This window comes from Heliangelus exortis, chromosome 9 (assembly GCF_036169615.1).
Source record: "Heliangelus exortis chromosome 9, bHelExo1.hap1, whole genome shotgun sequence".
Lineage (NCBI taxonomy): Eukaryota > Metazoa > Chordata > Aves > Apodiformes > Trochilidae > Heliangelus > Heliangelus exortis.
In genome coordinates, this window is record NC_092430.1 from 22,572,854 (window position 1) to 22,596,547 (window position 23,694).

Below are 23,694 nucleotides of genomic sequence, written 5' to 3' on the forward strand. Positions count from 1 at the left end.
TGCACTTTTTTCTCTACTTTTTGCCCTGAACAGCAGCATCTTTGTTGCCTCCATTATCATATACTCTGGACTTCTGTGCCAACAAGGAAGCTTTAGGGCTGCCAAGCTTTCCTATTGCTTCTGGAAGGGCCCAAACTGCATTTAGAGATTTTCTGAGGCTTCACAACCCCTCACCTGAGGCAGAAAGAGGCAGTGCCTTGAGCAGCTTCCAAGGTCACCAAGAAGCAGATTGCTTGAGCATCATCAGAACAAACTCAGGAGTGACAGCAGGACACCAATTTAGTCCTGACAACTCCAAGCTGACAGAGGTTGATGATATACTGAGGATTACACAGAAATACAAAGACTGCACTTGGTACCAACTCCCCTTGTGCTCCCAACTCCCAGTGTGCTACAGGCAGCACCAAGGAAGGTGAAAAGATGCAGACAGGAGACTAAGAGTAACAGCAGTATCTTCATATGAAATAAGATACTGATTTTTAGTTAATGAGAAGGGAAATCTGAAGAGGTTGTTCTTAGTTTAGACTGGGGAGATTTCTAGGTCTCTTGGGCTGGCTTTCTTGCCTGCAGAACCATCCTACACAAGTTAAGTACACAACCTATGTCATATAAAGATGCATCTAGCAGTTTTAGCAAGGGCAGAGTTGTCCAGTCAACTTCAAATCCAAAAACATATAAAATAAGTTAAGGAAAGTATTTTTCAAATGTGTGATGGCAGTAGAACTCTTAATACTAACTAAAAATTACCCTAAGCAGCCTATTAAACAGTTTTAAAGCAAATAAAATCCTCAGTGATGCAATTGCAGCGAAGACAAATACTTAACTGCATTCTTGGATCACAATCTAAATCAAGGGCCTCTGCATTTGTAACATGATCAATTTATATTAAGGTAGTTTAAAAGCTAGACTGCCTGCTATTTCATTGAATTAAAACAATTTGCTTTAGAACTGGCTGAGATGGCAGCAGAGAGGGCCCTGCTACCACAGCAGCTCTGAGTAAGCATGGTAAGAACTCTCCTACCCTCATAAATACTCAAATATTATCTAGTTCCACTACAGGAAAAACTAAATATGTTTCTATGAGTAACAGAGCAAATGGCTTAAAACTTCTGCTGATCTTTTGAGGGACTCGTAGCACAGTTTCATGGGTATACACTGCCCTGCAAGGCTTGTTTGGGTCTTCAAAGAAGAAAATACACATCTCTACCAGAAATCAGAATGGCAGACAGGACATGAATCAGAAGTTTTATCAAATAATTCTTTGCAGGAAGAAAAATTTCCTAAGGGAAAATGGAAGGAAATTATTTTTCATAGTGAATGAGAGTATTTTTGGTTGCAAGATACACAGACTGTGGCATTTTAATCTGTGTTTAAAAAATAAAACCAATACAAAGAAAAACCATGCAACAAGCCTTTGTTTTAAGCAGTTCTGTAGTGTAAACTCTGATCTACCTGCCCTAGGAGATGCTGACATTTTCATTTGCTAGAATCTTTATATAGTTCAATATCTTGATAGTGTGTGACCAGAGTTAAGGAAGAGATTGACAGGTAGTCAATGAACTGATGAATATCTATCTCATAAGCATTTCATTTTAGCTACCCTTGCAATGTGCATTTTGCCTTTATATAAACACATTCCAATGCTATTATCTTACACTTAATTACTTAGGTCTCAAAGCACTTTACAAAGGAATGAGCTATCATTATCAGCGTTTCATATCCAGAGAAATTGAGGCATAGTGGTATAATTTGCTGAAAGTTATTGAACTCTTATCCAAGGTCACTGACAGGTGAAAAACAAAGCTCTTATCTCAAATATCAGGCAAGCACTGTATTCCAGTCCACACTGCCTCTCAAGATGTGGTAAATGCTTCCCAAGCACACAATCTCCAGTAACCTACATGCAAAAATTAAAATTCCACCTGCATTACAGCAAGCATTGCAGTGTAAAATGTAAATATATTGACACTTAGTCTGTTAAACACTGGGATATTGTGTGCAGCTTTCTTCAAATGATTGATTAAGCTATGATGGCAAACAGTGTCATCCTAAGATGACTCTCCTGACAAGTCTGCCCTGGGCATTCACCTCCCACTTTTAAATATCTTACAAGAATATCCATCTTCTCAGAGATGCTCTTTGGTAGTTACTCTTTCCTTTTCTTGCTGTGGTAGCCTCTTCCAAGACCTTTTGTAATGCTGAGATTTTGTTTCAAAGTCAGTTGAGTTCTCAATCTTGCTTCTACTTAAAGTATTAAAACCAGCAGGAGATACTTGGTAAAAGCAGAAATAACTTGATGTTTGATGCCAGAATGTTTAAGAGTCAAAACTAACCCCTTATTTTGCACTGACCAATTATACATTTGAGGAGTAAATAGTTACCCTTGTTTGTAAAATTTGGAATACTTTCACTAGCTGTATGTCCAAGTCCCAGTGCTGAATTAAACAAGTTAAATTAAATTAATTTAATTCCATGTCCAGCTCAGGTGGCTTGCAGGCCTTGAACAAGATTATCAGGACAACCAGTGAATAACAATGAAACCAGCACTGCAGCAGATTCTCTTCTTGGGTTTTACTGTTTTTTTCTTTTTTTGTCAGAAACATGACCTCCCTTTCACTGGGCTCAAGAGAAATGGGAATCTCAACCTCCAAAGAAAGTAAAAAAAATAGAGAATCCAGCTTGCAAGTTTACATTGTAATTGATATCAGTCTCTTATTACAAGACAAATTGCAGCAGACAATGAAAGAGACAGCTCAATCTGTTACTGAATCCCTGTAATGGCTTTATGAAGAGCTCAACCATTTCACTCATAAATCTTTCTTCTAAGTTTGTATTGCTGCTTGTGTGGGTAAAATAATAAAACTATGGAGTGAATTATACAAGAGATGCAGTAATGCATTTCTAGTCACAATTACATAAAGTTTGCTACAGGAATCATAATCCTTTCAGCACCTAATCAGAAATAATGTCATGTTACAGGCTGCTAAAACACCACGTGGTTCCTTTAAAAAGTCATTAAATGCCATCATGCCAATTGTGAATAATCATCTCTGCTACAGATTGCAGTGATGCACTGGGCTGTCTGAACTCATTCTCCAGGATCCATCATAAACTTTCTGCAGGACAGACCAGGACAAAGCATGGAGCAATTCCATTTCCAGGAGGCTGACCTACTTACTAACTCAATGGCAAACAAACAGAGCAAAGGGAAAAAGTCAGATTAGAAGATTTGATATAGAAGTTCCTGTGTATTTTTAGAGTAACTGAGTTTAATACTATTTTTATAATAATTTTCCTGGCACTCATCTGTTCCCCTGAATCCTCAAAGCACAAGATGGTGGTAGGAGAGATTCCTTTTCCTTTGGGTTAAACTGTTTTCTTGCCAACACTTATTTTACAGTAAAGTTGCAGGGGCAAGTAGGGAGGAGAAGACAAGACTTTATCATCATTTAAAACCCCAACATATTAAGTAATGCAGTCCCATTAAATTCAAGCTACTTTCATAGAGCAGTATGCCAACATCAGAGAGAAAAACAGGATATAGCTGCTAGTTCCACATTACATTTTCTTCAGTTTTCCTTGCAACACACTACAAACCTCACAAGCATCTGGCTGGAGATGCCTGCAACAGAAGCCTTACACTCTAAATTACCTTCCTTTTGTTAGGCAGGTGAATTGCCCACCAAGTTCTTTCTGAAAGGCAGTTTTTCTTTTCAGAATGTAATTTATAAACTCACTCCTGCCAAGCTGTGATAGCAGCCACTGTATAAACCTAAAAATGATGACTACAGAAATTCCATTCAAAACACAGGAATCAATAGAAAGCAGACAAACCACCAAGATTCCATCCAAGTGCAAAGAGCAAGAGCTGCAGGATATCTCACATTGTTTTTGCAGTGCCTGCTGTCACCAACCTGGGAAATAGAGACAGCACAATCTCCTTTCACTTTGAAAATTTGACCTGTGCTATCCACATGCTGCACCCATGTAATCTGCCTGCTGGAAATACCTACATCACCAAGGCCTTCCCAAGCTACTGAAGGAGACTCAAAAAACCAGCAAAGAGTTCAGAATTTGCTGAGGCTTATACTGCATTTGGAGAAGCTTATTATTTATTATCTTAGAGATCCTGATCCTGCTTACCCTGAAGAAACAGCTCTGCTCTAAGTCACTAACAAAGCAACCTGCATTGGTGTCACTCTGGTTGATACCAAGCTCCATACATAAACTTCTTGTTCCTGTGGGCACTGAAATTAATGCACAATTACAACACCACCCTTGGAGTCTGCTTCAGTGACCTGACACTGCTAAAGGCAGATGCTGGGACACCGTGGTCTGCCATCAGCAGAAGTTTTGTTGTAAAGAGCTCCACACTTCATTTAAATCCTTGCTTATAAATGAAACAATCTGTGGGAAGGCTCCAAGGAAAAGAACCCTGCTGCAGTGTTTGCTGACTTTCTGCATTCCCAGGAATGCAGCTCCAGCTGCTTTATTCCCTTCACTGAGGGGAGCTGATACCCACCCAGGTACAGTTGCTTTTGGGCACACACAAGACCCACTCCAAGAAGAAAGCCTTGGTGGAACCCAGAGGTCAGAACATGGCAGAGGTATTGGAGTAAGCAGGATACAAGCCATGGATTGATCAGAGAGCTTAGTTTTCCAGCTCTTACAGGGATTGCTGTAAACAGCTGTTCCTTTCCCCTTAAGACTTCATGAGGGACAAGCCAAGTGAAGATGAAAATACATCAAATTTAAAAGCAAAAAACTTCAGTATTCAAAAACCTGCCTTTTTCTGAACATGATGTGCTTTAGCTGGAAAGAAAATTATTTTAAATTACAAAATATTAAATTACAAAACAGAAGAAACACTTTGTCCCCATCACAGCCTACTCTGAAGGACTTCTCCCTTTTAAGAAGCCAAATGGATGCAGTTCCATAACTCTGGAGAGCTTTACACAGTTATGTCATGGTCTTAATTCACAAATTACAAGACAAACCACTGTGGGTTTATCAGATTGTGAACCAGCATACCAGAAAAAAAAATTCCCATTGAAAGTAGGAGGTGAAGTCATACAGAACTGAGTCTATAATATTCTACAACAGTTACTGAAATGAAAGATCTGAGCCTAAATTATTTGAAGAATACTGGGCAATAGCAGTGGTCTGCAAAACCAGCCTTCCTTCTTTCAAAGGCACCAAAAGAAATTCCATGAATAAGTGCACTTGGTTCATTTGCTACATCCTTTACCCACTGCCCAACCTGTTTTGTCTCAATTTCCTCTCAAGAGGGTAAAAGAGCTGCTGAGAAATTTAGCAAGAGTGCCACAAGAACGTGCAAGTGCAGAAGCAAGAGCAAGGTATTCCACTGGACACCACTGCTGAGATTCAATGTTATTTTCCATTACAGAAACCCATCTGGTATCAACCAAATACATTTTTCCTCTTGCTTTGGTTAAATTCAATACCAAAAAAGGCAAATTCTGGAATACAAGGGAACATACAAATAATCGGATGGAGTGCAAAGACAACTTTTAAGTCAACATAAGTAAAATAAAATGTTTTAATATTGTTAACCATGCATTTTAGCCAAACACCAGGTGCATTTGAGACAATTTACATTTGACTCACCATACTGGCAGCGAGGACCCTGAAATCCTGGAGGACACTGGCACATCTGGGATCCTGCTTCAGAACATTTCCCTCCATTGAAGCAAGTGCCAGCAGTGCAGAGTACTGGGTACACACAAAGAGAATTAAACAGGGGTGAGTTCTTTTTGTTGGTTTTTCCTAAGGAACATCCAGAATTGCCTCTCCCTGTCATAGTCCTACCATAACAGAAACTTCCAATTAACAAATACAGGTTTTTATTTAAATGGAAAGGTTAGATTGCAATACAGCTTGTTAGAATGGGTTTAACTACCACATTGACATGAAGGAATTTAACTTCAATAAAAATAACACTAACATAAGGCAATTTAACCTGATGATGCTTCAGAGGAAGGAGACAGTTTCTCAAGACTCAAAATACCTGAAGCCAAGGATGGAAGAAGAAATGAACTGCTAGAGAATAATTCAGCAATGACTAAGGAATACTGGTGTACTAAAAGATGTTGTATATTACATCCAAGGGAACCACAATGCTTTCCTTCCTACAACACAGCACTTTACAATAAGTTAAAATCCACAAGCTTGCAAAGGTATCAATTATAAAAGAAAATCCAACCACTTTGGTGCCTTAATAAATTCACAGCCACTCAACACTGCTCTTGCAGGAAGAAAATTTTATATTGGCACTGGTGCTCAACTACATTAAATTCCTTTACCCCAGAAATTCAAGTACAGATTGTAAACATATCTTTGATTTCTTACAATAAAACAGATGTACAATAAATACATGGATTCAAGCTCAAACTAACAGGAATACTTCTCAGGTTTATTTTTGTTTTTTTAAATACAAAGAGACAATCATAGAGGCAACTTCTTTGAATTCAACCCTCAAGTTAGTATAAAGATTAAAAAAAATACATGGGAACAGATGCTAACTCTCATACAGAAAACACAATTACTGACAAAACAGTAACAAAACTGAACAGTGAGTAAATTGCTATCTTTTACTCACATCTTATTAACAATGACTGAAGAGCTTCCTTATTTAAATTAAATTCCAACTTCTAGGAAAAACATTCAATCACTATTAGAAATTACTTATAGGAACACCTCATCAGGTGGAAAACTGTATATGGTACAAAAACAATTACTTTAGTGGCAGCTGCAGCAGGGAAAAAGCCAAAAGCAGTCAGACTGCATACGGAGTGCTACGTCCAATAAACAAATGCCTTACAGCAGATTTCTTTGCATAATTTGGGTAGCAGCAATAAATTTTGTTGGCCTGTCAAAGCCAGGCTGGCACAAAAATGCTGCAACTATAATCAGAAATTCAGTTTCCACTGTTTACATTAAAATTAGAGATACTTGGTACTGTTAAATCTGACAGCTTTTGTATTTTTAAAAAAGTTCCTTTTCCCTTCAGTAGATTACCTCTTCATCACTGAAAATCCCAGTTATAGATAGCAAAGAACAAAATGCATCTTTCAGTAAGTGAGCATCAGAAGGCCTAAAGATAACATCTCTCTTGGTTTGTCAGTTTTGCCATCAACTTACAGTGCAAACAGCCAGCTTCACTTTCATGTTGGACCCATCCAGGGCAGCACTTATAGACAGTCTGATGCTCCATTCTGTACACCTGCTTGTAAACTGTGTAGTACCCAGACCTTTGAAGATAAGAAGTTTGAGAACAATCAGAAATTCTATTCCACTTTTTCACATCTCATCAGTAACAAACTGTACTCATGCATCATATTTACTATACATTTTTTTTCAGCCCCTATCAGTTGTTCTCTTTAAAAATGAAGCAAATGTAGCAAAATGCATCCTGATAACATCCTATAGCTGTAACAAACTGTGTGCACATTTTTCTGATGAGTTTGTGTTCAGGACATTCAAAGCTAAGTAGTTTTAGCTTGCAATCAGTTTTGGTTTTAGCTGTCAGGGAAATCAGATCTCCCATCATTTTAAAGCATATGACAGAAACAGAAAGAAGTTCAATTTTTCAAAGTAGGTGCCTTGACAGCTGGACTGGACCTGAAACAGGATGAGACAGGAGCATTTTCTGATAGTATAAAATTGTAATCTAAAGCCAGTCAAGAAGTTCATCACACACCCAAAACATGGGAAAAAAAGCCACATTTCCCCCTCAGTAATAACAGACTTAAAGTTTCAACAGGAAATGATATAACCATAATATAACCATAGCCACACATACTACAGATTAAATAGTTTGACACTTCTCTTCCTCTCCCTCTCATTAAAAAAAAGATAAAGAATTTGCAGTAAGTTCAGTAACAGAGTTTATGTAACAATTCACAACAAATAACACTTATAAGGAATATATTACCTTCTCTCATAGCCCATACACCACCTCCTCCCTGAGCAGCCTTGTTTCCACATCCTGACTGTACGACTGAAGGCTTGGACACATGGCTGCTGGTGTCCTACCAGTGCCATCTCCAACACTGGACAGACATTTGGCCTTGAGGGAAAGAAAAAAAACCCAATACTTTATTATTTCTAGCCCAAAATTTATAAATCTAGAGAAATACACAAAATTATTGTATGTGAAAGTGTTAATATCTGAAAGCTGATTTTAAATAACTGCTTCAAAATACTGTAGTTCTGCCACATTTTTCACCTTGAACTCAAAGAGCTCTCTTAGAGAAGCATTGTCCATAAATGCCTGACAAACCCCACAGACTCAGAATGGCAAAGGGTGCTGAGGTGTTACTGGAGCCAAGGTTTCTTTAACACCTTGGTTGCAGAAGTCATGAGCACAAACTCATTCCTGAGGGCAGTTTGTGCACAGCAGGCAAAACACAATTGGCCTTTGTTCTCAGAAAATGAGAGCTCAAGTGTTAGAGCAAGATTTGATTGACCCTTGGGGTCAATTTCCTTGGGGTCTCCCAATCTACAATAACCCTTTCCACAAAGCCCAGAAGCTGAGGTGTAAGAGCTGGAGAGGCACTTCCTGCACCAAGACCACCAGAACCTTCCTGCTAGGTCCTGGACATCCAACAGGTCCAATTTCCACTGGTTCACCAGGGTGGGAACCAGACTTGACAACCTCTGTAGATACAGAATGAAGACACAGCTCCTGCCTTGAACAACCACACAAACTAAACAAAATATATCCCACCCCTGGAGCACTGTGTCTGGTTCTGGAGCCCCCCAGCATTAGAAGGAGCAAGCCATGAAGATGATGAGAGGTTCTGGACCACCTCTCCTATGGAGATAAAGCTGAGAGGGTCAGGGTTGTTAAGCCTGGAGAAGAGGATGCTCTCAGGAGATCCTTTCCAGGACCTGAAGAGGCCCACAAGAAAGCTAGAGAGGACTTTTTACAAGGGCATGTAACAAGAGGATGAGGGAAAATGGCTTAAAACTGGAAGAGGGGAGATTTAGATGAGACATTGGGAAGAAATTGTTCCCTGTGAGGGTGCTGAGACCCTGGCCCAAGTTGTCCAGAGAAGCTGTGGCTGCCCCACCCCTGGCAGTGTTCAAGGCCAGGTTGGATGGGGCTTGGAGCAACCTGGGTTCCTCCCTAACCCTAACCCAGGGTTTTGTTCCCTGGAGGAACAAAATTCAGGCTCAAGACAAGTTAATGGAATTGTTGATTCAAAGGCAGAGAAAAATTATCCAAACTATTGCTGTGGAAAATGTATATCCTGCCAGAGCCTCCTTTGCTCTCTGTATCCTCAGGGAAGCACATTAAAGTTGTAAGAGGAAGTATCCTTGTTCTCTGCTGATTATTCCTAAAATAACAAGACCAAAATAAAAGTGTTGCTTTGCAGGATAATATGGACTCCTCAACATGCTACCTAGCCCTAGTTAAAGAACAGCAGGATTTCAGGAGGTATGGAGTGTCAAAAAAAGGTCACATGCTGATGGTTTAGCAGAGATTCTGCAACAGCCTTACTCTGATTTCACTGCTCTGGTGTAAGTTAGAAATGCTGCATGCCAAAGAATAACTGCATAAAAGATGCAGGGTCTAACTAAAGCCACAGAGCACGTGAGGAGGGAGGGGAAGGTAGAGGAGTTGCTGTCTTTTAAGACAAGAGCTTACTGTATAAAAATGAAACTACTTCAGTGATTTTTTTTTTTTTTTTAATAGCTTACAGACTCATATAATAATTAAAATAAAAATTATCATTGGTTACACTGGATGTTGTTCTTCTTATTCAAGATTTATAGTGCTTTCTGTCTCAGAGGCCCAAAGAACTTTCTAGCTCCCTATTCCACCTGAACACCTCACAAGGTAGCCCTTCTAATAAAAAAGTACATCTTTCATCTGCTGGTCTTCAGGTAGCTTACAAGCATCATTAAATTACACTTCTGCAGAACAGGAAAAACACTGTAAGTGATCATTTTTACTGAGCTAAATACTTGGAAGAATCCCTGCTTGCCCTGATCCACTCCACAATATTCCCAGTACTGCCAGAACCCTCCCAGACCATGCAAAGCACACCCAGAATGGGAAACTCAGTCCTGTCTCCCAAAGACACTTCAAGTCCCTAGCTAAGAGGAATATTGGGGACTTCCAAAGCAGGAAGGGCCTTCACCCAACAAGGACACTCCAGTAGAGAAAGATCAGATTTTAAAATAAACCAACCACCTTCCCAATAAGTCCTATGTAGTCTACACAAAGAAAGTTCTGAAAAGTAGGCTCTGGTTGTCTTATCTCTGAGTAAAAAAAGTACCTCTGCACTAGAAAGCCTCAATAAAGTCTTGAAAGAAATTAGTTTTCTGAACTAGAATGTCTATTTCTCCCACACTTTGGAGGAACTGCTTCTCTCCATCATCCTCAACCACATTTTCAGCAGACATCTCTGCCATCCTGCTCCATGCTCTTCCTCCCATGCTGCAGATTCTTCTCCCGTGCTCCTTCTTTCCCATTCCCTGAGTCTGCCCCAGCCACAGCTGCCAACACCACAAAGCAACCCAGAAGACAGTAGCTTAGTTTCAAATTCCCTTAAATTCTTCCAGCAACCACCCTTCCTCCACATTCCATGTCATCTCCATTACTTAGCAATCCTTCCCATCTGTGCCAGCTACCTCTTCCTCTCACCATTTCAGATATTTTGCTTAAGTTCAGGACAACTGTTCCCATTCTTAGCACAAAATCTGCTGTTTGTTTCCCATCCAAAGGAAGCTTTTGTCAGCCCAAAAACTTGCCTGTTTTTTTTTTTTTTTTTCCATTACATCAGCTGGTCTAATAAAACCCTTGCCTTACTTAGCAACCATGCCTGACTTAACAGGCTTTTTTAAATGACTCTCCCCCTAGTGAATAGAACATCATGTACTGATAATTCATGCATATCTCCTTTTATTAAAATTGCCTAAACTTTCCAGATAAAGGTACATTCATATGCATTGCTCTTCCCCAAATGAAAGAGGGAAGCTGAGACTTGTTGTAATGACACACTGAGCCCAGCCTGTAAATTCTTACTGGTGTGATATTTCCATGTTTCCAGGAATAGTTGTATTGACTTCTGTGATACAGTTAATAGGAACAAATGGCTCTCACAGCACAAAACAAGCCAGCAGCATCAAATCATATGTTTATTAAGATTTATTCAAAGTAAGCCATTCCTCCTAGGTGCCCTTGGGATAATTTAAAGGCAGGTATCAAAACCTCTGCTACACTATAATTAAATTGCAGCAACTGCACAACATGGAATCCTCTGCTAACAAAGCTGGGAAACAAAATATGCCCTCTACAAGAGTTTGCCATCTTCACAACTCCATGCACATGCAGTCAAGACACCAGTTTTTAAGCTATCTGACTCTGCTCTTTTATGCCTCTAAACTTCAGAGCAGTTTCCTGAAAAAGTCTACAGCAACTAAAACCATTTTTGTATTATGGCATTCTATTAACTAGAGGCCATCTAAGATTAACCTGAAACCTGAAGTGTTTTTAATGGTGTATTTAGGTGAGGAGAGCTCCATTTTTTACTCCCATGCCCTTTGCGTTCAGAAAGTATTTATTAATGGGAATTTAAATGTTAAAACAAGGAAAACACACAAATGCACATTATATTCTATGATTTGATTGATGCATCAGTCCCTTAAAACCTATTTATATTGATGCTCTCTGTTAGCCAAGACTAACATGAAGGCTATTATTAGCTTGTCAGTCTGACTTGGGTAAGCCAGAAAGCTCTCTTTTAATATTTGCATTAAGCAACTGCCCTTTAAACAAAGACACCCTGTGTGCTTCCAGGCTCAAGGCTTAAGATTCTAATGAACAGATAATTAGACCAACATGAAGTGAGAGCAGCCTTGGCTAATCATATAGCTGTGATGCCTGTGAACCACTGAGCAACAGGAAAAGTTCAGAGAAAATTAAAAGTATCTCCAGGCAGGATCTAATTCATCCTTGCATTTAGAATTTAAAAAGGAATTTGTATCCTCATACAGAAGTACAGTCAAAAGGCAGCCATGGAGATGTATGAAATACAAAGATGGCAAACCTGGCTCTGGAAGTCCCTGAGCTTCAAATTCAAGCCAAGACTCACTGCATGCCCACCTTTCCCTTCTCCTCAGTAACCATTTGCTGCCCACTTCTGGAAGCAGCCCAGGAGCTTGGTGCTCTCTGGTTTCACCCACCCAGCATCTCACAGCATTTGGACCTCCAGACAGCAGCCATGAGGTCCTCATTGAGTAACCAGCAATTGTGGCCATCCATCCATCCATCCATCCTCAGCAGCAGTTCTAAAATGTCCACCCCAAGCTCTCAGCACCACCAGCATCACCTCAAGTGACCTGTCCTGAGAAGGGATTGCAGCCTTCCCAAAGTTATGGCAAGGAGATGACAGGATCAGCACATCCACAGCCTCCCAATCGAGGTCCTCTGCAGTTTTATCCCTGCCCACGATGTTGCAAGGATGCAAAGGCTCTCAAAGCAGCTTTACACATTCCTTTTCAAGCATCAAATCATTTCATAAAGCAGTAGATGGGCTCTTATGATGAAGCACACGTGGTTTTCACATAACAAAGGCAAAGAGAGGTCCAGGCCATCTGCTTGTGGGAGCAAAGGCAGCTTTCTGCACACACTCCTGGCACGTGTGGATCAAAAAGAAGACAAGATGAGGAGATGGGAAGGTAAGTGATCACACAAGAGCTAGAAAGGGACCAGCTTCATCATTTCAAAAGGTACATCATAGCCCTGTGACAGGGATATGCTCTTCCTCTGCCTAGTGTGATCCTAACACCTGGCTCTTTGAATGACAATTAAAGTAAATCTCTCATTCAATCAATCCCTGTTTTCCCAGCTCAAATCAAGAAGCTAAAAGTAGGCAGATTTAACAGCAGTGAGAGAACAAACACACATCAAGATATCCCTAAAGGTTTCTTTCAACAGCACAAATCTTAAATCAAAATATTAATGAATACAGAGCAAAGAATGATTTGGCTGTCTGATTGTAGGTCTTTCCACAGAGAGCAAGTGAATGACACCACCTTCCACAGGAAGCCAGAAGGCTGTTAAATTCCTAAAACTAAGATGTAGCCTACATTGCCTCAGCTGAAGAACTTGCAGCCTGAATGTTATTGATCTTCCCATGAAACACAGTCAATAGCTGAAACCTGTCACAAGGAGCAACTTGCCAGAATTCTGTGTTTCCAAAACACTAATTGGTTGCTGCTCCTTCCCTTGATGCTGTGATTAAAAGTTTAGAAAAGCACAGCCTCCGTGCTTTCCCAGATTTAGCTTGAAAAGATCAAATGAGAACTTTCCTCATGGAAACCAAGATGACAGTCAGGGCTAAATTCCCCACTGCTGTGGTGACAATTGGGATTTTGCTCTAGAAAGACACTGATGTTGGTCTGAACACAGTTGCTCATTGCTACAAAAGCTTTGGCTAGAACTACTGAAAATTGTCTGAATCCTTTCACACCCCCAAGCACCCAAGCAAGACATCCCCAGCTTCTAGAAGAGACCTCTGGACAAGCAGGTTGACACCAAGGAGAAGAAATCTGCAATGTTGTAGGAGAGAAGCTCAGCAGCACAATGCAAACAGGATGGTGATGAAAAGCTTGCAATGGATTCCACCTCAAGTAGAAAGGAAAGTAAATTTCAGCAGAGCACCAGGAAAAACTAAGAAAAATTAGGAAAAAGAGCATAGAAACAAAGGGTCCAAAGAACCAGGTACACAGAATTACTTATATAGAAACTAATATATAGATAATTTTTGTCTATATATATTGCTTAACAGCAATAATAATTCACAAAGGCTAGAATGAGAGAAAAGGCTTTTCTCCCTTTTTAAACTACCAAGCTCCCCTTTCTACCTTTAATCTATTTTAAGGCTCATTTCCCAGATAAAATTAATCTGCACTACCAGAGACAATTAGGGACATCCTGCTCCCTTGACCACTAATCAATCCCTGCTCTCTACTGATCCTGTATCAATATTTGTGATGTTTATATGCCCTCTGGGATATGGATTGTAAGCACCAGGCTCATTTAGATTAGGTCTCATTATCACCACAGTTCTCTGGATCTGTGGATGAAGGTCCAAAACAGAAGCCTCTCCTAACCCCACAGGTTACTAATGCACTGCTGTGTCTTCCTTACATCCTCTCCCTGATTAGATGAAGCAGCTAAATAACACGAGAGTTCTTTCAGACTTGGTGCACTGCATCTAGATTAAAAGCAAATCAATATGAGATGATTAATTACACACTCAGCTATTACAACAACAATAAGATTTTTAGTTCCTACTGCTATCAAAGTGCAGCATCTGTCATTTAGATTATATTTAAATAACCTTCTCCCTCCCCCAAGATAGCATAATCTATTTTGGTTAGCAAGAAAAGTGGAAAAACATGCACATCCAAATCATTTAACTGTGATTTGCCAAATCACCTTATTTGCATCTTAAACCAAGGGGTGATTATGTTGTTGTCATCCTTGTTTTAAATAGTGTCACCCAGCCCCAGCCCCCAGCAACACCCAGGTTTAGTTTCTTTTATTACCTCACCCCTGCAGGCATCATGTAGCTTCTGCAGGATCAGGTAAGGCATCCAGTACAGCCCCACAGGATGGCATCACCACATCAGCATGCAGTTCTGATACCCCCAAACATACATCTTTGCTCATGTTTAGGAAGTGTGCACTTTAATTTTATCTCTTGTAGCCAAAATACTTTCTTATCCCAGCACGTGGCTACCTTGGAATGAGTCTTACTGTAAATAAAGCAAACTGACCACCAGAATAGTGCAATAATTGCAGGCTACCTGGTGTTAGCATCTTCTTTGTGACTAGATGTCCCCTTCACACCTCCAGACTTCTGCTCTGAGGTTATTCTTAAAGAATTGACTTAAAGAAGAGCATCCAAAATGTCAGCATCATTGCCAGTGACTGCCAAGCCTCACTAGGCTCATGTCATTGGAAAACCATATGAAAGGTCACACATAGAGGCTAAGAAATAGCCTGCACATACTTTTTGAAGAAAAAGCAAATAATTGTCACGAATTTAGATAAAACCAAGTGTTAAAAAATGTGAAATTATGAAAGGAAAGCATCAACTAGCAGCAGTCATGTCTGGATGAAATTTCACATCAACTGCACCCACATCAATGATCATTCCACTGTAGAAAAGGGAATAATAAAAGTCACCCCACTAAATCTGCCAGGAAGACACACACCTGAGCTTCCTTTGTCAAGGAGGAATGGAAAGACATGATGCTAAAATATTTTAAATAAAAATCACTGAAAAACACCAGACCACTTCATAAAGAAAAAAGTTCATTCTGGTTTACAGCAAGTACCACACTGCCTGACAGTGAAACGAGTGAGAAGGTAGTGAAATCCTCAGTTCCAGTTTGGCACCCAGAATCCAGGGATTGTTCCCTGCTTTTCTGATGGATGTCAGATTTTAACAGTTTAGAGCCAACCCCTCTTTTCTTGAAAGCCTTCTCTGAAGTAACACATAACATATGCAAGAAAACTTAAGTTCTTACATGCCAATGTTTTAAGTGTTAAAATATTCCAAGTAATTTATTCTCCTACAAATCCTCAGCTAAATATTTTATGAATTCTAGACACAAAAAAACACACTGCAACAAACATGCATGGATTACTACTCTACAGCAGTAAATGGGAAAAAAATATAAACGAGCATTTGTGTCTTTCAGGATAGAAACTTATACTGAGGTTCTAAATAACCCAAGGGTTCCTGGTGTTATTCTTCAGACAAATAAAACAGATGGGCACAACTTGTCTGATGAAGAATTGCAAGAGATGTTTGTGCAACTGTGTTTTTTACAGCTGATGATGGATCTGTCAGGCTGAGAGAGTGCTAGTAATTACAAATAGAGTAATCTATAATATTATAATATATCTGTATAACACTGCGGAGTATTATAAAAGGTTGAGGGACACAGGAACATTTTTACCTGAAAAATCTAGGCCCAAAATATGTTTTATAACTTTAGATGTATTTTTTGTTAGAAAACAATACACAGTACCTTAAAAAGCCTTCTAAAGCACAACCCAAGGTATTAGATGCTTTCAATACTGAATTAATTTCTGTACATAAAAACACAGGCTGGGCAAAAATTTACACCAAGCCCTGCTCTGCCTTACAAAGGGAAGGCAGTACCCTGTCTCCACTAAAGAACATAAAAAGAACATCTGTATTGTCACTTAAGTAACATTCTCTGTTTACACACCCCATCAAATTTTCATCCATAGGTCAAAGGCACTGAGAAAAATACAACTAAACGTCCAGCTCAGGTTGTGTACATATTGCAGCTGAAAGCACCCATCTCCTAAAGCAAAAGATAAAAATCCCAAGCTTACCACCAGAACAATTATTAGTAGTTTAAAACCAAGACCAGCATGGAATACAGAGCATGAAACCAAAGTACATATGTTCCATATGCAATTTTAAAATGCTTTGATTTGGCAGTAATGAAAGGAAATGTCTTTCTCCTCAGAAATAAGTTAAAAGCATTAGATTTTAGAGAGAAGGTAAGAAATAACAGGCTTGTATTTCAGAAGGAGGAAATCTATTAACTGTGTTCAAAGAGAGAAGGTATTTAGCTGGTGAATAACACAAGTCTGCAATATACTCTGTTAACTCTGAAAGCCAAAGTGTCACTGCTATCAAAGGAGGTTCTGCTGCAGAGTAATCCAAAGAACAGATTTTACATTATCAGATAATCTTGCTCCTCTTCACCAGGAGATTTCTTCAAATTTATTAAAAATATTCCACACTCTGTCATAGCTTGATCATGGCATGTCTAGAACTATGACAAATAACAGCAATGGAGACAAAAAACACAGAAGAAAGAAGGGAAAAGCAGGCAGCTTCCCTGGAATTCAGAAATACTGCCAGGCAGTACATGCAGATGATAAACATCTGCATCAATAACTAAACTGTATCAACACTTCACAATGCACCACAAATAAACCTAAAGAAAAGCTGACAAGTCCTCCCCTCTTAGGATGTATTTTTTAAGAGAAATTTAAGGAGAGTAATTTAAGAAACCAAATCCCATTACAAGGGAATAGGAGGAGCTTCCCTTCCTTAAACTTGCCAATGTAAGACTCACACAGGATGTAAAAGCTGGTGTGATGAAGGGTGGTAAATATCTAAACCTCATGTAGGTACATCATGTGATGTCTCTGATAAGAAAACAGGTATTTATAAAACTGGAAAATATTTTACAGTCAACTGCAAGATCAAGTTACTCCTTAAAACCAGCAACTTCAGGCTATTAAATTTTATGACCATGTATTCTCATAGTCTTATGGCTACTTCAGAGTTTAGAAGGAAGTCTTGATCTCATTTTTGACCTGAAGAACAGGAAAACATGTCATAAACCAGGGGTAAAAAAAGCAAAAAAACCAAACCAAAAACAACAGCATGATGGCATTTATTAAGTCCAGTGAATACACTCCAGGAGAACAGAAGAGCCCTTTACCATTTGTTAGAAGATGGAATTCAAAAATTGTGTTTCTGCAGAAACTCTGAAACAGAGGCTTTAAGTACAAACTCTAAAAAAAATCTGTTTTCAAGTGCTGACCAGCATGAGCTCTATCTGGTGGCAAGATACTGTAGTGCACAGGCTAGGATGAAGACTGGGAAGAAGTACTTGAGGTTTCAGCTGGGAAAAAAAAAAAAAAAAAAAAGGTAAAATTCAATAGTCTAAATGAGAACTTGGCAGTGACTCTGGGTTGCCAACATCACTTCAAGCAAGGTTTTAAGAGTAAAGACAGACTTAATTTAATCTTGCTTAATACAAAATACAAATTTAAAACATACCAGAGTGGCAAATCAGGTCCTTACTTTCATTAGAAAATCTGGATTTTTTTTTTTTTTTTACAATTAAATCTGTGAACATATCATATCCTATTTGAAGAAATAGGAGGAGATTTTACTACATTACTAATCTTAACTCCAGAAACTAAATATACTTTGAGCCCTTACTTAACACTAGGAATACAAACTTTCCTCACACCTGCAAATTGGCATTACTGGGTAAAAACACAGGCAATTTCTCACCAAGAAATAACTATACCACCTACTTTTCACATCATCTGGACAGTATGTCAAAACTCCAGGCTTCAAGCTTAAACTGTACCACCATATACTTTACAGATACATTTTATTTACATTTCTTTGTTTTCTGCACTGCATTGCAACATACTCAAAACAACATGCTATTTGTTCTCCTCTAGCCATCAAAATTCAGAAGCATCTTTTATGTGGGAGCATTTTGTACACCAATAATTTATTTTGAAATATATTCCAGCCCTCAAAAAAACTGAACTTCACTTCTTTAATTGCACCTAATTGTACAAGAAACTGTTATATCTATTACTTTGAAATATTGTCCATCACCAGACCTGTTTGCAGCAAGACAGAGCACAACAGTCCTGGATCTCTGGAGCCCAAGTATTTGCACAGTTAAAGTCTGCTCCAGGGTTGCAAAATTATCTATCATGTGATTGATAGATTTTGCTTTTGGGACTGTGATTTATCTGGAGGAACAGGAGTGAGCCTACAGTGCCCCATAGAAATGAACAGTTCCTCAGCCAGGAATCCAGCTCTAAATCCAGGTGTTCCTTGGAACATGACCAAGTTTACTTGCTTGTGGATAGAGTGAATAAACAGCTGCAACATCTGAGCAGTCAAAAAACCTGAGCAAAAGTTTTAATGCAAGGTTGTGACTGGATCCTCTAAAAGTAAATCAGATTTTTTAGGTATCATCCTGGACGTGCAAAAATCCCAGAGTGAGTCAGTGGGCTGAGTGCTGAGAGGGACAAAGTTTATCTCATGACTTTTCCTAAAGAGATCCTCACTCATGTGCCACTTAGGAAGAGAAAAAGCCATTCTTCAGCCATGGCTCAGTCCTGACTACAAAATGTAATATTTATTGCACAGTTCCTAGCACACACCTCAGTACCACTCCTGCCTTTTGCTTGGTCCTAACTGAGCAAACCTCTTTACTTCTAAAACCTGTAGTAGAGTATTTCTCTAAGAGAGAATTTACCACTTCTGACAGCAACTCAAACCCTCTAATCTTACCTCCTATTTCTGCTCTTCTGTGAAGCACAATCCTGGAAGTAAACTCCATGGTAGATAACCACATCACACTTCCAATATCCCAATTTTGAACTACAGAACTGACTACAAAAGGAGCTGCTAAAAATGTGTTTTCAATGACTAGATACAGTTAGTTCCTCATTTCAAGGCCTAAATAGCATGCTCTTTTTTTTTTTTTTATGAAAACCGTGTATTTGTTCACTGGTTGTTCCACTGTTCACTAAAATTCTAATACAAGCTAATCAAGGACTAATTGTCTGGAAACACAGTTGATGGAAACAGCTAGTCATCCTATAATCTGTTCTACATTAAATCTCCTCAGGGGGCTTGGAAACAGAATACCCACATTCACACAGATCCTAGGCATTTTTAGCTAGCAGCAAACACTCAAGTTAGCAGCAGAACCAAAACAATTACAAAGAATATCCTGTATATCCTCAGCCTCATGAGATCTCGATCAAAACAGCAACAACAAATGCTAAAGAAAAAAAAAATCACCCATCATGGTACATTCCAAGGGATCCATCTGTTGTCCTTATCCCATTGACTGCAGATGACCAATGTCAAAAGAAGAAAACAGAGCTACTAAAAAAAGTCATTCATGAAATGTGTCCTTTTGGACATTTCACCATTTCTTGGTGTAAGCTGGCAGGCTTACTCCTGTGCAGTGCTGACTTCTTGTATTTTTCTTTGCATCAAAAGTAAAGTCTCTAACTAGAGTACAGTAAGTCTGGAGTAATACTTATACCTGTCCCAGCTCAACAAAAGCAGTAAGAATTATAGTAATTGCAGGAATATGCTTTTCAGAAAAGCACCCAAGGCTCTGCCATAGATATGAGTGCCAGGGAAGGTTTTTTTGATTGCTGCTGCTCCCAATGACTGGAGTCCAGCATTAATATCCTCATACAGTTTCATTTCCAGAAGGGAATGTTTCCCCTGTACTTTCTGTGACACTGTCTTTAAATAGGTGAAAGCAAACAGAAATTGCTTGAAGGCAAATTTACAGCCAACACCACCTCCAGCATCAGAAGTGCAAATCATAGTTATTACCAATATATCAAATGCAAACAGATCAATGGAGGCCAATGGTATTCTGCCTCAGAGTAGAATAATTACTTAGAGAACAAGAAGCATGCCTGGAAAAAAAAAAAACACAACACAGAGCACTTTTAAAATAGAAAAAAAATGCTTCACCAGAAAATGAACTTCACTTCTCTAAATATCATGATAGATCCTTCTGACTCTGAGAAAATGCAGCAATATAAACCACCTTAAAAGCACAGCTCGTAAATACATATTTACATCCCATTGCACAGAAACCCAGAAAGCAATTGACTTAGAAGTTTCCTGACAAATGAATCATTAAAAGGTGGGATGAAGTTGAAGTAAAAAAGCCAGGAAGAGCAAAGAGGTTAGAAATTAAGGTATACACAAATATCTGAAAAGGTTGTTGTCAGATTTCTTGGAGAGGGAGAAGTGGGTGTGTACATTTCTTAAAAATACAATAACAGCTTTGCAGAGAAAAGGGTTCCCCTGCATAAAGCAGTTTCCAGAAATACTTTTTCCAATTGCAATCAGCAAAGAATTGCACAGTGAGATATTATCAGCTATTCTCTTCAAAAATTGACCAGAAAACTACCTCTGGACACAAAAAACGTCACATTGCATTTGCCATACCAGACATCTATTGCTCAAGCCCTGGTAAACCCCTCACAGAAACTTCCCCAGCGCAGGCAGCAGTCGGGATCCGTGTGGATCCTTTGTGTCTGCAGAGGAGCTGTGGGGGGGATGCTCTTCATCGCTCCCACCTCTGCCTCCTCCCCAGCCCCTCTCCTACTCTGATTTTTCTCTCGCCGTTCTCCAGCAGGTAAAGCTCATCGTAACCCCTCGGAAAAAAAATAAAAAATAAAAAACATGAGGGCAAGTACAGCTGTGCAGAGCTCGGCTCTGCCCCCCCCCCCGTTCGCTTTTTAAATGGGAAGGAAGAACCAGAGTGGGGGATCACAGACTGGTAAAGGTTGGAAGGGATCTCTGGAGATCCCCACTCCTGATCCCCAATCCTGCTGGAGCAGGATGCCCCCCAGCAGCTCACAGGGGAACACGTCCAGGCACACTGATGAACCTTCCGAAGCTCACTTCGGATCTCGAACCGAAGCGAACCGATCCCGCTCGCTTTTCCCCCCTCCAACCCCGGGTCTGAAGCTCACTCTAAACCCCACAAAATAACTCCCCGGAGCAGAACCCTGCTCTGAGGGGGGGAGCTGGGCTCAGTTACCATCGCACGCAGCTCAACTTTCTTTGTGGCAGAGTTCAGCGGCGATGAGCACCCAAGCGCATTCCTGGGGGGAACCCCGCCAGAACCCCAGAACACCTTCCCCTCCCGCAGACAAAGGATGCGGCTGCCACCCCCCCTCCAACCTCCGAACCCCACTCACATCCCCCGCTGCAGCCGCTCCGCCGCCCGGACCGCCAGTGCCCAGCACAGCCAGAACCAGAACCGGAGCATCCCCGGGCCCGGGCACGCCGACATCTCCCCGAGGAGAGAAGGGATAGGGATGAGGAGGGTAGAAGCGGTTCGGTACCACCCTCACCACCTCCCGAAGCAGCAGCCCCGGACAGAACCGGCCCTCCAAATCATTTAAAGCGGCGGGCAGGAGCGCCACTGGCTGGGCGGCACCGGACCGCCTCCTGACCCGCTCCGCCTCCCTGCCTTCCTCTTCTTCTTCCTCCTCCACTTCGGTTTGCCCAGCGCTAGACTCGGTTCTCCTCTGGGTTCTCCCGTGTTTTACCGCCTGTCCTCCTTACCGAGGTCCCTTCGCCTCCCCTCCTCCCCTAATAGGGACTTTCCCTCTGGTTTAAATTCGTGATGGAGACAACGAAGAGGGGGAGATGAGGAGGGATTTGTTTCCACTGAATAAAACACGAATTTACGTGCAGCCTCATGTCCGTGCCGGAGGAGAGCTGCCCACCCCCTGTTCACCCTCCCTTCGGCTCCAGGGTACCAAGAGGTTCCAGTTTTACTGCCAGAGATGTAGCTCGGCTTTTCTTTTGTTTTTGGTTTTTTTTTCTCCGGTCCTTTGTTCCGAGATTGAAGCCCATTGCAATCCCATCTGAGCGGTTCTGAGAGGTAACTGTGAAAATTAAAGCATTTAACATCTTGAGGGAGGGGTAACACCACTGCTGCCGAGGGATACTGGCGGCCAGAATGGAAAGCTGGGAACCCACAGTGGTTTTCTTAACTCCCAGAGTTGCACGCTGTACTCTGCACCATCCATCCTCTCCTTTTTATGGTCTCTCCAGAACTTTACTGCTGTGGGAAGGCAGCTCTTCCCCCTTTCCTGGCAAGAGAAGGGAGACCAACTGACCTGGAAAGGGAACTGTGCATAGCAGCAAATAAAATATGGGGAAAAAATGCACCTGAAGCATTTTATGATCTAATGTAGGGCTCTGGCTCCATTACACCACGACTTTTCCTACCTCTAGGGACCCGTGCCTAACCAACCACTGGGCTGGGACTGAGCAGATGGGCCCTGAGCCAAGTGATGCTAAAGACAAGGGTGAGATTTCCTTGCACTTGGCTGAATGGGGTTTGGTCTCAAGTTGCTCCAAATTAGCTCCTCTGTGACTTTGTGGGAGAGAGAACTGCATGGGTACACTGAGATCCTCCTGGGTTAGGGGTCAGCCTCACTTTTACAATGCATTAATTTGTCTTCCTTTCAGTCCTGTAACGAGAGCCACAGCTTCTCCTTTACACACACTTTACAAGCACAGTTTCCTGCATGGTTTTTATTTTCCAAAGCCTTCGCTCAAGTAGGTAAATATTTACCAATCATAGCAAGAAAGCTGGTTTTATATTGTTCATTGCTTTGAAGTTTGCACTGCCGTGATCCCCCTGAGATTTTATCAACTAATTTCTTTTTCATGGTAAAGAAATCATATAGCCCATATCTGACCTTAGAGCAGATTAATTGTACCCTGAAATTTCCATCGAATGGCTAAGCCTTTCTTGCATCTGGAGGAGTTTTAACTCTGCAGGACCTTGTGCTGAGCTAATCCCATTACCTCCTGCAATGCCATAGTTTTCTAATCCTTTTCTTTTCCAAACCCCAGAAAATCTTTCTTCATAAAATAATAGACCTTCATCAGACAATAGTGAGGGTTGACTGTGTCCTGAGATTTCATCCCAACCTGGACTATTTTAACATGATGGCAAAAAAAGCAAATCTTATTGTTCAGCTTTTTTTTTTCTTTCAAGGAGAGATAAAGTAGTCTTTGAAAAAAAATATTTGAATTTTTCCTTCATAAGGAACTCAGCAATAAACTGGTCAACATTGTTTTTCATACCTGTATGTGATCATTACAAATTATATATAACATTTCTTACTCTCATGGAACAGGAACACACAACCCTGAAGTAGTTCTCTTACTCAGTGAAGGCCACTTAATAGATAAGACATTTGCCTGAGAGCCACAGAGCAAAATAGAGCTGAATTCTGAAGATGGAGCAGTGTAAATCTCCTTGCAGTCA

The 23,694-nt window shown here is 40.4% G+C and overlaps 1 protein-coding gene across 4 annotated transcripts in view; it reads right to left on the minus strand.

Moving 5' to 3' along the window:
* LOC139800035 (multiple epidermal growth factor-like domains protein 6) overlaps window positions 1-21,784 on the minus strand; it is a 188,025-nt gene extending 166,241 nt beyond the window's left edge. For all 4 annotated transcript variants that reach the window (XR_011727553.1, XR_011727554.1, XM_071752718.1 and 1 more), the window contains exons 1-4: window positions 21,602-21,784; window positions 7,955-8,089; window positions 7,162-7,271; window positions 5,629-5,733 (exon numbers count right to left, since the gene is read on the minus strand). Coding sequence is in view for 2 of the 4 variants with exons in the window: in XM_071752718.1 (XP_071608819.1) it covers window positions 5,629-5,733; window positions 7,162-7,271; window positions 7,955-8,089; window positions 21,602-21,696 (445 nt within the window). In the remaining 2 variants the exon portion in view is untranslated. The remainder of the gene's footprint in view (window positions 1-5,628; window positions 5,734-7,161; window positions 7,272-7,954; window positions 8,090-21,601) is intronic.
* Window positions 21,785-23,694: the final 1,910 nt, after the last annotated feature.